This window comes from Eumetopias jubatus, unplaced genomic scaffold (genome assembly GCF_037043125.1).
Source record: "Eumetopias jubatus isolate StellerSeaLion01/CBP00866 unplaced genomic scaffold, mEumJub1_p1.0 scaffold_13, whole genome shotgun sequence".
In the NCBI taxonomy this organism is placed as follows: domain Eukaryota; kingdom Metazoa; phylum Chordata; class Mammalia; order Carnivora; family Otariidae; genus Eumetopias; species Eumetopias jubatus.
The window spans coordinates 106,076,495-106,092,972 of NW_028274819.1; the positions used below are offsets into that span (position 1 = coordinate 106,076,495).

The 16,478-nt window shown below is 42.1% G+C and overlaps 1 protein-coding gene across 1 annotated transcript in view; it reads left to right on the forward strand.

The window, feature by feature from the left end:
* Positions 1-432: 432 nt before the first annotated feature.
* The window catches only part of ARHGAP20 (Rho GTPase activating protein 20), a 139,169-nt gene continuing 123,123 nt past the window's right edge, over positions 433-16,478 (forward strand). The window contains exon 1 of the mRNA XM_028105722.2: positions 433-615. Coding sequence (XP_027961523.1) covers positions 511-615 — 105 coding nt within the window. The 5' untranslated portion in view covers positions 433-510. The remainder of the gene's footprint in view (positions 616-16,478) is intronic.

Below are 16,478 nucleotides of genomic sequence, written 5' to 3' on the forward strand. Positions count from 1 at the left end.
CTGGGCGGAGGGAGAGGCGCGCGTCCGTGCCCTAGAGACCCCCTTAGTGACACGGGCCGGTGAGCTCCTGCGGGCTGGGCCTGCCCGGAGTTGCGGGCTGGCAAGGTCAGTCGGTCGCCTGTACCCTAACAGAATTCTGCAAGCCGAGAAGGACGCCTGGCTCCCGGCGCCGCAGTCCGAGGCAGCCGCTGGGAGCGCCGCGGCCCGAGGACGGCGGCCGGGGGCGGGTCCCGGCGCGGGGCGCCCGGCGCGGAGGGGGCGGGCCCGAGGCGGGGCGGGCCGCGGCGCGGACGAGCGGTCGCAGCCGCAATCGCCTGCAGCCCGCGGTGCCGAGCACAGCAGCCGTGCATGGCCCCGACGGGAGGCGCGCTGCCCGCACCCGGAGCCCGGCTCCCTGCCTGAGCGCGGCAGCCGCCTCGGGCCCGCGCGTCCTCGCTCCTCCGGCCGCCGTCCCGCGGACATGACCGCGTAGCCTCCTCCTGGGCTGGGATTTGCGGTAAAGTCTTCTTCATGGAAGCGATGTCCCCCCAGCAGGAGACTCTAGGGGGGCAGCCGGGGCGCTCCTCTTCCCTGACAGGCGTGTCTCGGATCGCGGGAGGCCCCGGCACCAAGAAGGTGAGGACGTTGAGCGGCGCCCTGCGCCCGCCGCCACCCCACTCCCAGCGCGCGCCCCCCGCGCTGCCACCGCCGCGCACCAGCCGGCCGCCTCGGGAACTGAACGCTCGAGGCCGCGGCCCGCTGCGTGAGTCTCGGGACGTTCCTGCCTTCCCCGCCCTCACGGCGCCGCGGTCTCCCAAGTCACCCTGAAACCCCCGGGGTTCGCGCCTAGAGTCGTGATCGCTCTCGGAGCGGCCCCCAGGCTGCCTCCCGGTCTCCATCCGCCGCGGGACCGGCGGCCGGGCCCCTCCTTCAGTCGGGGCGCGCGGGCGGGCACTGGGGCCTCGCCTTTACCCGGCCCCCCTCCCCCGAGGGCTCGGCCCCTGGGTCCCCCCCGAGGTCTCCCGGGCGCTCACCGCCTGCGGACGGGGTCAGCTCCGAGTCGTCAGGGGCCGCGGCGTCGGCCAGGGCGCGGCAACCCGCGCTGAGGAAGGTAGGCTGGCGGGCGGGCGGCGGCGCTCAGCCTCTCACCTGGACGCTGAGGCGCGGCCGCTCCACGGCGGTGTTTTTTGGTGGCGGGGAGGAGGTTCCTGCGCCCAGCGCGGCGCTTCCGCCACGACTCCCGGGTCTCCGAGGTGGTGGTCGCACGCGCAGGTGTGCTTGGGATGCTAACGGTCCACACGGCAGGGGCACGGAGGTTTGGTTCGGCCTGGACCCGGGCCGGGTGGGGCCCGTGGGCTGCGGCGGAGGGTCGTGGGCGCCTGGCACAGGGGCCTTCGCCCTGCGGGGTCCCCTGGCCCCCGGGTCGCGTTGAGGCTGGAGAGGGGCCGGGGCGTGGGCGTGGGCGTGGGGCGGCGCTCGTGTGCCCTGTCAGAGCCGGGAGCGGCGACGCGGGCGACAACTTGCAGCGTTCCTTTCCGGTGCACACGGCCGCCGTGCGGCGTGCTGATGCCCACCGGGCCCGGCGTCTTGGGAAGGGTCCCCGGAGCAAGTGCACGTGGCCGCCAGCCGCCGGCCTCTGCTGCCCCCCTGTCTGCGGGCAGGATTTGGGTGTTTCTGGCCGTGTCGGTTCCTCTTACACTCCTTCCCCCAAGACCCTCGGTTATTTGGCCCTTTTTTGCCCTGTGTCCTGGTGGTGCCCTTCCAACTTCACTGGAAATAAACTGGGGTTAGAGGGATCACCGAACGTTTCCCTAAGGAATGTCTGGAGGCACCGCGTTTTTATCATTAGAGCCTGGAGGGGCTGCGCGGGCCTTCGGGGGGTCCGGACCTCACAGCCTTTCGTGGCTCTGCACACCAGGATCCTGGGTTGGCTAGAGGTCAGTTGGGAGGTGAGGTGGTGCTCCAGAGTATAGAAGGGCATGGGCGCTCCCCAGGACGTCGACCATGTCGCGGGGCCACCTAGGAGTGCCCGGGAACCTGGTGATGCATGGGCTGAAGTGGTGGCCAGCCTTCGATGTACTGAGGCTGTGCTGTGCCCGTGGCGCTTTTTCCCTTCTGAGATGCAGGGATAGCGCGTGTGCGCGTGCGCGTGCGTGCGCGTGTGAAAATTCACCGGGCTAGCGCCACATTTGGGAAGGTAAATGCATGTTCCAAGTAATTGACACAGACTTTAAAGCATTTTTTAAATTCTTGTATACTTAAGGAATTGGGAAAAATCAAAGATTTATATCCCTGGGAAGTTAGTTGTCTTCCTTTACTAAGGGAAATGAAGCATACTGGCAGAGGGCATTGGATCATTTATCAAGTAGTACTTGCCCAGTAAATGAACGGTTGCCTCACATCTTAAGCTATTGTCCTTAAGATGCTGTCCTTCATTATACATCCTAATGGGTTGTCACATTACCAGCAGTCTTTCTCTTTTTTTCTTTCCTTCTTTTCAAAGGAAATAGAGTTTGCTAATCTGGACACTCTACAGCTTTTTACTACCTTTGGGTCAAAGATGATGTTGAAGAACTTTTCTCTTTTGCTTTTAATATTTTTTTCCATAAAAGTGCACCTCTCTTATTTTAAATATTAGCACACATGCTTTGATTTTAGACCTCCATATTAGGAATAGAAAATAATCATAATAAAAATACTTCCAACGTATAGTTCATGGAATCATTGCCATTTACACTCTTATGGACACCAGTCTTCATGTAACCCAAATACTCAACAGACTGATCTTTATGTTCCATCTTGCCTTCTTGGTGTTTGGTAGATTTAGTGAGTCATGAGATTTATTTCTTAAAAAGTCTGCTATGTGGTTGCAGTGTTAATTACCAAGGTGTGGATCAGTGTTGTTTAAATTGCCAGTTACAATCAAAATTATAAAAAAATTAAATAGAAAAAGAAATCCTAGCAAATTAGTAATGGTGAATAGAGTTTTGTATTACTTCTTTTTCTCTATTTCATATATGTATGTGTATTTTGGATAGTGATGTAAAACATGTATTTTTCTGAATGGTCCAAATTTTTAAAGACGGATCAATATGTGGAGTCAGTTCATCTGGCTTTTAGTTCTCATTCTATTACTATCTTGATGATCTTGAGGAAATCACTTGACTTGTTTCAGTTTCCTCATTTGTAAAATGGGAATCAAAGGGATAATGCTGCAGAAAGTGCTTTGAAAAGTATATAGATGAAAATTACTTCTTTTATTCTTTGAAAACAAGATGATCTTTAATAGAAAAAGCAAAACATCTTTAAAGCTAGTCATCCTGAGGACTATTAATCCAGAATGTAGTTCATGTTCCCAGAAATTACTGTTAAGAAGGCAGTTTCCTAGAATGTGGTGAAATTTGGAGTGTGATGACCCAGGTTCAGGTCTCCACTGTGTTGGTCCTCTCTTTCTGACCTTAACCTTCAGTTTCCTATTTCTAAAATGAACATAACAGTAATACTTATCTATTTAAGATTGTTGGGAATATTAAATGTGAAATTGAGTGAATACTGTCATATAATAAGCACTCAATAAGTATTAGCTTCTGTTGTTTGTACTTTCTCCCGTATTTGTGGTTCATACTGTTGTCCCACTTGTTCAAGCTAAAATCTGGGATTCATTTTCAACTCCTTCATTTCCTTACTCTACCACAACCATCAGAAAGGCCAGTCAACTATTACTTTAAAACATATCTTGAATTTCTCCACTTCATCTACTGCTGCCACTGTAGCCCAGGCCAGACTACCACCATCTCTCATTTGTACCTTTACAGAAACTCCCTAACTTGTCTAACACCTTTCTTGCTCTTCCCTGGCCCAGTTTCCACTTAGCAGCACCAGAGTGATCTTTAAAAATGTAAGTTGATCATATTGCTCACTTGCTTAAAATCCTATAGTAACTTTCTATCATGTTTAGCATAAAATTCTGACTCCTTTGCTTAGCCTTCTCTATTTCTCCCGTCTTATCTACCTTTTCCACATTGTTGTGTATTCTCCAGCCACATGGGCCTTCTTTTTCACACATCAGGTCTCCAGATCATTCCTTGTCTGAGGCCTTGGGCTTTGCTCTTCCCTCTGCTTCTGCCACAGGTCTTTGTAGTGTTGACTCTCATGTTGTTCAAATGTCCGGCCCTCTCAGAGGCCTGTCCTGACTATGTAAGTGGAAGTTGCTGCCCTCAGTCATGCTCTATACCTCTGTTTTATTTTCATCTTAGCATTCATCCTTGCCTAGTTTCTTATTTACTTCTACTTCCATTACCTGAACCCTTCACCAGATGGTGAAAACCGTGAGAATAGGGACCTCATCTGTACTGTTCAAGGCTGTCTTTCCAGTGCTTAGGACAGTGCACATATTAGGGACTCAATAAACACTAGCTAGCTTATACAGCAGTGAACAGGACAGGTATAACCCGTGTTCAGAGTGTTTGATTTAGACCAGAATCAGCAAATCTTTTCTCAAAAGACCAGATAGTAGATAATTTAGGTTTGTAGACCATAAGGTCTCTGTTGCTGCTACCCACTTTGCCACCGTGGCGATAAAGCAGCCATTGACAGTATGTAAATGACTGGGCATAACTGTGTTCCAATAAAACTGAGTTTAGAAAAACAGGCAGTGGGTCGCTGGTGTATAGTTTGCTCACCCCCTGGTTTGGAGCATTGCTGTTGATGAGAACTTTCTGTGCCAGTACTACTGCTGTTTATCTACAATGTCCTGTTCGATAACCACTAGCTAGCTACATGTGTCTATTGAACACTTGACATGTGGCTGTACAACTGAGGAACAAAAAAAATTTAACAGCTTCACTGAGGTATAATTGACATACAGGAAACTGTACATATTTGAAGTATATAAATCTGTAAGTTTTGGCACATGTATATACTTCTGAAACCATCACCACAGTCAAGAGAATGAATATATTTATCATCCCCCAAAGTTTATGTCCCTTGCTAATCCCTTGGTTTGCTCCCCCTTCCTAGGCAACCATTGGTGTGTTTTCTGTCACTGTAGATTAATTTGCATTTTCAAGAATTATATATAAATGGAATCATACTATGTATTTTTTTTGCTTCTTTAATTCAATATAATTATTTTAAGATTCATCATGTTTTTGCATAGATCAGTAGTTCATTTCATTGCTGAGTAGTATTCCATCATGTAGAGAGGCCACAATTGAGTATTCGGGTTTTTTCCAGGTTTTGGCTACTACAAATAAAGCTGCTGTGTACATTCATATGTAAGTCTTTGTATGGACCTATGCTGGTCCATCCAACGTAAACACTTTGGGGTTGAATGGCTGGGTCATACTTTAGATGTAAGTTTAACTTTTTAAGAAACTGTCATATTTTCTGAAGTGGTTTTACATTCCCACCAACAGTATATAAGAGTCTAATTTCTCCACATCTTCACCCATACTTACTATCTTTTTGATTATAGCCGTCTTAGAGGAAATAATATTGTATTTCACTGTGGTTTTGATTTGCATTTTCCTAAGGACTAATGATGTTGCGCATCTTTTTATGTGCTTACTTATCATCCATGTGTTATGTTTAGTGAAGTTCCTATTCATTATTTTGCCCAAATTCAGTTGGATTTTTAGTTCTTACATTATTGTTTTGAAAGTTACTTATATATTCTGATTCAAGTTCTTTATCATATATATGACTTACAAATATTTTCTCCCATTATGTGGCTGGTCATTTTATTCTTTTAACAGTGTTTTTCAAGGAACAGAGTTCTTAATTTTGATGAAATCCAATTCATTTTTTCTGTAATTTTATGTAATTGTAATTTATTTGAATTTAAATTTAAGGTGCCACAATTGTCTATTGGTTACTATACTGGACAGCACAGGTTGAGAGAAAGAGACACAAGCAATAATAACAAAAATTAATGGTGATAACTATTCTAAAAAAAACAAACAAACATGGATATGGAGCTAGACCACTCTGGCATTAAGGTTTCAAGGGAAGGCCTCTTTTAAGTGAGGCTTTACTCTTTTATGAGTGAAGACAAGATGCTGTAAAAAGATTTTGAGAAGTAGGAGCAATTATTCGAAGATGCTGAGGTGGGAAAGAACAGGATGCTTTTGAGGGGCCGGTGTTTAGAGGCTGTGTGAGAAGGTATTCTCTTTATTTTACAGCCACATTTAGTATTTTAACCTGAAACAGAATTACCTATCTGGTTTATCCACCTTTATTCACTAGTCAGACAATTTGACTATTTCTAGAAATCAATGATTTTCTGTCACTTAGACTCTTCAGAATAATACACAATAGATTTCTATAGTAATTTCTAAAAATGTGGTTCTAAAAGATAATATCATAGAGATAATACTTCTGAATAATGCATTCTGGATAGAATTCTGGATTAATCTTCTGGATAATGTATCTTTGAGGATATCCACATTTGGATAGAACAGTTTTTATGAAATGAAATGGAAGCACGTATTAGAGTAATTTCGATTAGGGATCATTTGTGTCATACTCAAGCACTCTGACCCTTTGGTTTCACATACCAATTGAAAACTCCTTGGAAGAAAGACTTATAGGCACAGAAAGTCAGTTGGAGCAATAGGATTTTAAAATACCTCCAACATATTAAAATGTGACAGCCGTCTGTCTTGTCTCTCTGCATGCTGTGGGTCCAAATCTGTTTATAGCTGCTCAGGTAGAACACCCCCGAGAGCCAACTTTGGCCATGTGTGTGTCTTATGCTGGGGTTTGAATGAAACATCTTGGTGAGTAAGCTTTAGTTTTACTCTATAATACTGAGCAAACATTATGCCTGTGGTTAAACCAATATCTTCCTGAATCCTTGTCTTGTGTTGTTCACAAAGTGAATTGATAAAATCGGGTACATGAAGTTGTTTTGGCTCAGAAGAGTCTGAAATTATCAAAGTCTGAGTTAGGATTGATCAGAAATGGCCTCTGTTATCACTGATGTGATCTCCAAACTTATGACTGTACTTTGTTTCTTTGCCTGTAAAGTGATGGTAATAATCCATATCTTGTATATTTCACAAGTTGTTTCATATGGATCAAAAGAAAGTATATTCTGCACTTTTAAGTGCAGAAGCCAATTAGTATCTTTTACCAGGTGAAAGGATGTAAAGCAATAAAAAGAGTTTTATTTCTTTGAATTTGATAGAAGAACATATACATGCAAATGAGTGGATGCTATCTGTCTTATTCAGCTCAGACTACCGTAACAAAATACCATAAATTGGGTGGTTTAAATATCAGACGTTGATTTCTTAAAGTTGTGGAGACTGTGAATTCCTATGATCTGGGTGCCAGCCAACTCAGTTCCTGCTTGAGGGTTCACTTCTTGGCTTGTGGTTGGCCATCTTCTTCCTGGGTCTTCATGGAAGACAGAGGGGAAGTGGGGAAAGGAGGAGGGAGGGAGAGAGGTGGAGATGGAACTCGGTATCTCTGGTCTCTTCCTATAAGGGCACTAATCTCATCATGGGGGCCTCACTTTCACGACCTCATCTAAACCTAATCACCTCCTAAAGACCCCCACCTCCTAATACTGTCGCATTGGAAATTAGAGCTTCAACATATGAATTTGGGGGGGACATAAGCATTCAGTCCATAACACTGTCCTTCAAAGTAGTTATTCTTGAAGGTCATAAATATCAAATAAGGTAGAAACTTGAGCAGAAAGATAAGAATTTAATATTTATAATTTATGGGATAATGAAAGGAAATTTTATTTTATTTTATTTTTTATGAAAGGAAATTTTAAAACCTCTTTGAATGCCTAACTATATATAATACATGTCAATTATATGAGGTAAGTATTATTAACTTATTTCCACAGAAGAAGGAACTGAGCCCTGCCAAGGCCACATGTAGTAAGCAGCAAAGCTGGAATTTGAACCAGATCTTCCAACTCTATTTCTTTTTCTAACTAGATTATAGATGCTTTTGTTACTATTTGTAACATAAGATATAGGAGGGAGTAGATCTGAATTCTATATAACCAGCTGAGAAAAGCACATTTGAGAGGTTTTTTTCCTGAGAGGTAATTGCCTTCTTTGCGGAGCAGAATCTCTACTTTCTCCATCTACCAGTGAATGTTATGTTCACTGCTGCCATTAGGTAAATGTTAGGTAAATGCATCAGTCAGGGTTCTCCAGAGAAACAGACCAGTGTCAGTCCCATGATCTGCCATCTGCAAGCTGAAGACCCAGGAAGGTCGGTAGTTCAATTCACCACCATCTTTTCCTGAGTCAAAATGAGATGAGATGTCCCAGCTCAACAGTGAGGAAAGAAAAAGGGGGCGAATTTCTCTTTCCTCCATTCTTTGTTCTATGAAGGCCCTCAAGAGATTGACTGATGCCCACCCACTGTGGGGAGGGCCATCTGTATTATTAAGTCCAGTGATATAAATGGTAATCTCATCCAGAAATACCTCACAGATACACCTAGAAATGTTTAATCTGGGCACCCTGTGGACAGTCAAGTTGACCAATAAAATTAATCACCACAGTAAATATAACTAATAGTGACAATCAATGACATAATCATTAGTCTGATTACCTTGGAAATGTGTGGGGTTTATGCCTTGGAATCTGTCATTTTCAGTTTTATATAAGGCACTCATCGTACTTCTGGAGTTCCTTAGCCAGATCTGCTTTCCAGGCTGATATTTGAGTCTTGCTTGCTGTTGGAAAGCTTGGCATATTCCCCAAACTTACAGAACTGTATTTCAGAGTTAGGTGTGGGTGCACTGAATTCTATGCCTCTATGGACAGTCACGTGTTTGGCACACCCAGTTGAAACACTCTCAATTCAGAAAATATTTTATGTCATGAATCTTGAGTGTAGGAAAAAACTCTTGCTTCCATAGTTATTTTTACTTGCAATGTGAAAATAGTGCATTTTAACATGGCAAAAGAAAAAATTTTTGTGACTCTAACATTCGTATGTTAGAACAGAATAAATTGTATTTTTCATAAAACAAAACTTAAAGGCAATCTTATTTTTACACATTTGTGTAAAAAGTAATTATTAATTTTAAGTAAAATAGTTAAAATAGAGAATTGCAACTTAGAGACTGAAAATTCACAAGTCAGAGATACTAACTAGTGCAGTTGTTGCTCTTGGTTCCGAAGTGGAGATGGCTGTGAAAATCTGTCACGCTCTGTGATTTCACCAGTGTCCCAGGTTATGACTCGGGGAAGGGTCTGCAGGACAAAAGGTGGGTGGTGTTCGGAAGGCAGTTCCCGCTCCCTAAGCCCCAGTGTTCCGTAGACTGGGAGAGGTGACACAGCTTAATGGCACCTACAGAAAAGGAGACTTCAGTAATTGAGGTGTCTGAATCCTTTCAAATTTCTTATCCTGCCATCCAGGACTTGGTGGCTGTTCTTTTCAAAGTGAAGACATCTTTAGAACCACATAACAACTTAACACAAATATGTGATTATAAAGCTTGCTTTCCTAGAAGTTATCAGTAGCTGAAAATATATTAGATTTCAATTTAAATTGCCACCAATACAGCTTATAAACTATAAAATATCACAGAAATAAGTGGGTATATAACTAACACCAAGGTTATATATGCGTATGTATACACACTTACACGTACATAAACTTGTATACATAGTGCTTTGAAGAAATGTATGTATGTTTTGTTGTGATTTATTGGAGTTTCATGACTCACACTTCTCTCATCCTCAGAGCATTTGGCAAAAACCTCTACTACAGACTGAATGTGCCCTCTCGGAAAACTCATGTTGAAGTCCTAATCCCCCTGGGTTAGATGAGGTCATGAGGTCAGAATCCCCATGATGGGATTAGGACCCTTGTAAGAGACCAGGGAGCTTACTCTCTCTCTGTCTTTGTCCCCCATGTGAGGAGGATAGAGCTGGAAGGCAGCTGTCCGCAAATGAGAAAGAGGGTCTCACTAAGAACTGAATCTGCTGGCACCTTGACTTTGGACTTCCCAGCCTCCAAAACTGAAAAATAGATGTCTGTTGTTTAGACCACCCAGTCTGTTATTCTGTTATGGTAGCCTGAGCATACTACCCCTGAAAGACAGTTTCATTGAGGGGAAAGTTTGCTCTCCCATTCTTTATGTTGGTATCGCAAGTGTTGTAGGTCGCAGGGACTCTGCAGGTCGTGGTGTGTGCAGAGAGCCTGCAGGCTGGATGCTGATTTTGGTATTGGCAACTGCCCCGGTTTTCTGAAGCAGCCTTGGATGGGGGTGAGAGTTAGCCATTGTTTACTTACGGAGGACTTAGCTACAGTGTGGGAGGCTGGAAAAGGGAGCAGAGGAAACTGCCTTCTGTCAGCCACCTAGAGTGGGGCTTGCAGGCAGCACAGCCCAGTTTCTTTTATAATTTTGTTTCAGTCTGATTTTCTTTATCTAGGACAAGTTTAGATTAGAAACATCCGACCAACAGCAGACATAGTCCTGTCAGCACTGTGTGTCGGTGCTGTGCTGAGCAGCCTTGACCTCATTTTGACAGACAGCTGTCACATGGCACAACTGAAAGGTAAAACCTATTTCTGGATGTTTGGTCACTTGCGTGTGGACTCTGAAAATGGAATGTATGTGTGCCCACATCAGCTCACATTTCAAAGATGTGGAAAACCCAGCTGCTCTGTGGCCTTTTGCTTTCCTTGTTTACCTGGGTCCTAATTTACACCTAGGAGAGAATCTATTTCCTCTTCTACCCCTGCATTTACCCTCTTGAACCTCAGCTTTGGCTGTAGTCTTTGCTAGGTGATACTACGTCTGAATCTGGATAGACCTGGGCCTGTTTTCCATTCTCATTTTATGCATTCTGTTTTTTACCATTATGGTTTCTGGATTGGAAGGCCATACCCTCCCCCTCTGCATGAGGAGAGTGAGAGGTTGCTGTAAGGCAGAGCTTCCCAAGCTTCCCATTAGAGATGTGTCTGCTACCGTCAGCCCTTCAGCCACTAGGCAGGTAGATGGCTACCAGGGCAGCCAGAGAGCCTCTTTGTTTATTAGAGTGTGTCATGGGTGTGTAAATCCTCTCACCTTGAATGGGCCCTGCCTTGCAAGGGATTATTAGGGACAGGGCATTGGTGATTGACCCTGTCTACTCTAGGGTGCTGCTGAAAAGGAATCGTGACCAGAGGTTGAAATTGGTGGCTTTCCTAAAGAAGAAAGTCCAGCCAACTTCAAGGCCCACAGTGACACTCCAGAAGCCTGCATGGGTCAGGCAGAGGCAGAGGAACGAAGCATAAGGTATAAAGGGAATTCTGCTATCCTCCTATTTATTTATATACGGTACTGATGCGCTCTAAAGCATCACTCTGTATGTTACACTATCGTGGTGTTTTCCATGTCAGAGGACTTTTTGCATATAATCTTATTCTATTCTTTGTGGTAGGTCAGATGGTTATGTCATCTTATGGAGAGGACTCAGAAGTTAAGTGCTTGAACCAGGTGCAGAACTTAGGTCCAGTGTCTCCTAGCCCAGGGCCCATTCTCCTACATTACATAGATTCTCATGTTTATTGTTTTATTTCAAAGTGGCTATCCCATAGAAGGAGGAAAGAAGCCAAAAGTAAAAGTGTATCTTTCTTAATCTCAGAAAAGAACTTATATCCTTCTATAACGATCTGCTGTGATGACATTTGTTTTAATTAAATGCTTAGATTGATTCTGGATGGTATGACTGGAAATAAATAGAGGATCACACACATCACAGACCAAAGTGGCAATAGTGAGAAGCTTCAGCTCACCCAGTGGTCAAAACCTGGTTGTGATAATAGGACCTAGAAGCAAGATGCAGGGTTAAAAATAATTTTCTTGTTTCCTTGCAGAGCTAGTGTCTCTTAGGTATGCCTCCACAAATTAAATACTGCAGGTGTGTCGGGAAGACAAGAAAGAAACAGTTCATTGCTTACAAAATTGTATAGACTAGCCACAATAGAATTAATGGTCAAATTTGAATACGCTAATTTGTAAATTTGATTAAATTTTTTTCTAGCTTTGAAACTTGAATTCTTTAAAAGCTTTCCTATGTGCTGCTGAAGCAAGCACTCAAAGTCCTCATTTTAATGTTAGGCTAATTTTAAATGTTTGGAAGTGACTTCAGCACAGTTGACTTAAATTCAACTAAAATGCTTAGATGTTTTTCTTCATAAAGTGACTGTAACAGAAGAAAGGATGAAAAATTGCAGTTCACCTGACTTAAACCTTTCATCCTGTTCCTTTCTTTTGATAGGCATTTTTTCCTATAATCTCTGAGAATTAAGAACGACCAGATCCAGAATGATTTAGAGGTTCTGAAAATAGTACTGTATCTCTTGGTTGATATGAAGTTAAACTTCTAATGAGAGACTACATGCAGGTTTTTATGTAAACAGTGTTTTCTGAGTTGTTGAAAATAAAAGACCAAAAATTTTGTTCTTCGGCTACCTGTTTACAGTTTCATTTTCCTACATAGGCACACTTGTATCACCACCTTAAACTCTCAGATATGGGCAGTGTTAATTCACTGACTTAATACACTGCTACTGAAAATTTACTGTGTGAAAATGGTAAGGCTCGGGCATTGGAGCAGTAGGGGATGATCGGTGGACGTATTCCTCAGATCTCTGAGGAATTCCAATGGAAAGCCATTGGAATTGGAATAAACATTTTATATAAAAATATGTTGGACAAAAAGCAAATAATTTTCATTTTCTTGTATTGTACTACGGATGATTATTATACAAATAAAGAAAATAATGGCTCTTGGCTATGAGCCAGTTTGCTGGGATGGAACCCAGTGGCTTAGTAGTTTGGTATTTAGCTCTTTGTTTTTCTTTTTCACAGCTTTATTGAGATATAATTCACATGCCATAGTATATTTAGAGAATCGTGCATCTGTTGTTGCAGTCAATTTCAGAACATTTTCATTACCCCAAAAGAAACACCACACCCCTTCGTCATCATGTCCCAATCGCCTCATCTCCCCAAACTCTGGGCAAACACTAATCTACTTTAAGTTTCTATAGATTTGTTTATTCTGGATTTTTCATGCAAATGAGAGCATATAACATGTCCCTTGGGACTGACTTCTTTTAATTAGCGTAATGTTTTCAAGATTCATCCCTATTGTTACACATGTCAGTGTGTCTTTTATTGCCAAGTAATATTCCATTATGTGGATATACCACAATGTGTTTATACATTCATCAGTTGATGGACATTGGGGTTGTTTTCCACTTTTTATCTATTATAAATAATGCTGCTGTGAACATTCACATGTATGTTTTTGTGTGGACATGTTTTCATTTTTCTTGTTTATGTACCTGGGAGGAAATGCAGGATCCTATGTAACTGTGTTTAGCCATTTGCAGAACTTCTGAACTAGGTTCCAAAGTGACAGCGCTATTTTACATTCTCACTAGTAGTTTATGAGAGTTCCATGTCTTCGCTGGCACTTTTTATGTCTTTTTTATTATAGCCATCCTGATGAGTATAAAGTGATATTTCATGGTTTTGATTTGCATTTCTCTGATGGCTAATGATATTGAGCATCTTCGCTTGTGCTCATTGGCCATTTGTATATCTTCTTTAGAGAACTGTCCATTCAGGTCCTTTGCCCATTTTGAAATTGGCTTATTTATCTTTATTTAATTGTGACAATTCAATAACAATTCTTTGTATACAAATCATTTATCAAACATGATTTGCAAAAATTTTCTTCTGTGGGTCTTCTTTTACTTTCTTAATAGTGTCCTTTGAAGCATAGAAGTTTTTAATCTTTTTTTTAAGATTTTATTTATTTATTTGACAGAGAGAGAGACAGCGAGAGAGGGAACATAAACAGGAGTGGGGGAGGGAGAGGCAGGCTTCCTGCTGAGTAGGGAGCCCGATTCGGGGCTCGATCCCAGGACCCTGAGATCATGACCTGAGCTGAAGGCGAGTGCTTAATGACTGAGCCACCCAGGTGCCCCTAGAAGTTTTTAATATTGACAGTATCCAATTTATCTATTCCTTTTCCTTTGTTGTTTGTGCTTTTGGTATCATATCTAAGAAACCATTGCCTACTCCAAGTCACAAATATTCTGCCTGTGTTTTTCTCTAAATTTTCTTATAATTTCTGATCTTACTTTCAGATCTTTGATTCATCTTGAGTTAATTTTTATATATGGTATGAGATAGGAGTCCAACTTAATTTTTTTCCATGTATATATTCAGGTGTCCCTGCACCATTTGTTCACAGGTAATTAACTTCAATCATCAGATGTTTACCCTGTAGTTCAAAGTGGTAAATGTCAGCACTATGTTAGAAGATGTAGTTTGCAGTATACAAGGATGACTCTTCACCATCCAGTTCCATAGCAATGCTTACATTTCCTTAATGACAGCATTTTAGCAGAGCCCCTTAAAGGTTTGTTTGTTTTCCTGTGTGTGTGTATGGGATAGTGATATAGATATGGAGGATAGTGGATTTTAAAATTCACATAAACCTTCATTTATTGAGTACATAGTTTGTACCAGGCATTGTACTAGGCTTTGGGAATACAAAGAGAAGCCTACGATAGAGCAGAATTCCAGTAAATAATTGTTGAAGGACTGGAGAAAGTTGGAAAGAAGTTACAGTCCCTGCTCTCTAGAAATGGACAGAAATATAAATAATATGAAATGCCATAACCGAGGCATAATATGTGAAGCAAGATAGGAACACAGGGAATTGAACATACAATTAATACAACTGATTAAAAAAGAGTTGAAATGGAAAGCAACTTGCAGATTAGCTGGTAATGTAGCTGCAATTTTGCTATTATTGAAATGTTTTTAAAAATGAATTACAGTCATTTGGTTCTCATTTTCAGTTGTGACCTCTATTTTACTTTTTGGCAGAATAGGTCTTTGCCTTTATTACCAAATATAACTGCAGAAGAGACAGCTCAGAAAATCAAAGATCTAATGACTTTCTTCTGTTCATGTTATACTTCCTTGATAAATTGCTGTTAGTGAAAACACAGCCATTTTAAAAATGTAATCACATTTATTCCCTTTTACAACTTCTTCCAAGGTCCTCTTTATCTTTCCCAATTGGAAGTGGAGGGGTAAATAAATGCGATATCATGTTTGTTTTTTAGCTCATATAAAATTCTTGTTTCATTTTTTGGGCCCTTAAAGACTAGGTAAGTGGTATCAAGTATCAAGAAAATCATTTCCAAAAGTTTAATGGAATTAATTTTTAACCTAATATATAGTTTGTCAATTTAGAAAAAAGAGATTACTGGGGCGCCTGGGTGGCGCAGTCAGTTAAGCATCACGCTCTTGCTTTTGGCTCAGGTCATGATCCCAGGGTCATGAGATTGAGCCCCGCACTGGGCTCTCCACTGAGCATGGAGCTTGCTTGAGGTTCTCTCTCTCCCTCTCCCTCGGCTCCTCCCCTTTTTCTCCCCCCTCCCTCCCTCTCTTAAAAAAAAAAGAAAAAAACAGATTACCTCTTTAAAAATACTCAGTTTCAGAACGGCATCTAGTATTTGTGAGGTCATCTAGATATGAACATCAAGCATGTAGGCATTCTGAAAAATCATACTGTACATTGTGATTTTTAAGCTAACAGTAACAACAAAAAGCACTGTTTTAAACCTACTCTCTATTTTCTGTGAGACAAAGAATCATAGTTTTTATTGTCATTGAACAACTGAAATTTGTTGGTGCTGGTACAGGCATGGCCTCAACCTGTCCTGACAAGCTTACACAGTAATCTACTTGTAGAGGAATCATAGTCTCTTTCTATTTCCATGTGTTATATTTCACACAGTTGTTATAAACAAAAAAGAAAATCTAATTCTTTATTGCCTGAGAACAGATTCTTTGATAGATAAGTGAATTTGTTTCGAAGTCACCATTGCCCCTTTGTTTTGCTATACTTTTGAACAAAAGAAAGAGATCTGTGTATTTTTAATGAATTAACACCTAAATCTATTTATTAAACTCTTGTTATATTGGCCATTCTTAATTTTTTTTTTTTTTTAGAGAGAGCTGGGAGGAGTAGTAGAGGCAGGGGGAGAGGCAGAGAGAGAGAATCTTAAGCAGGCTCCACACCCAGCATGGAGCCCAACACAGGGCTGCATCTCACGACCTTGAGATCACGACCTGAGCTGAAATCAAGAGTCCAATGCTTAACCGACTAAGCCGCCCAGGAGCCCCTAAGACTTTTAATTATTTACAAGAGGAATGAATCCTGTGAATCTTAAATTGGCACATATAATGTTTATTTCCTTGCATATCCATGGTAAATCTTTGGTGGACATTTAACATGAGAATATCAAAAATAGAAGGGATTTAAGAGACTGTGTAGTCCAAATTTTCTGATTTTCTAGATTAGGAAATGAAAGTCCATAGAAGCGACTGAATTTCCTTGGGTTGCATATCTCATTAGTGGTGAAACTTACTACAAACAGTAGGATCTCAAATAAAAGTAATATTCTTCCTGTAGTTTGATTACATTCTGTTGCAT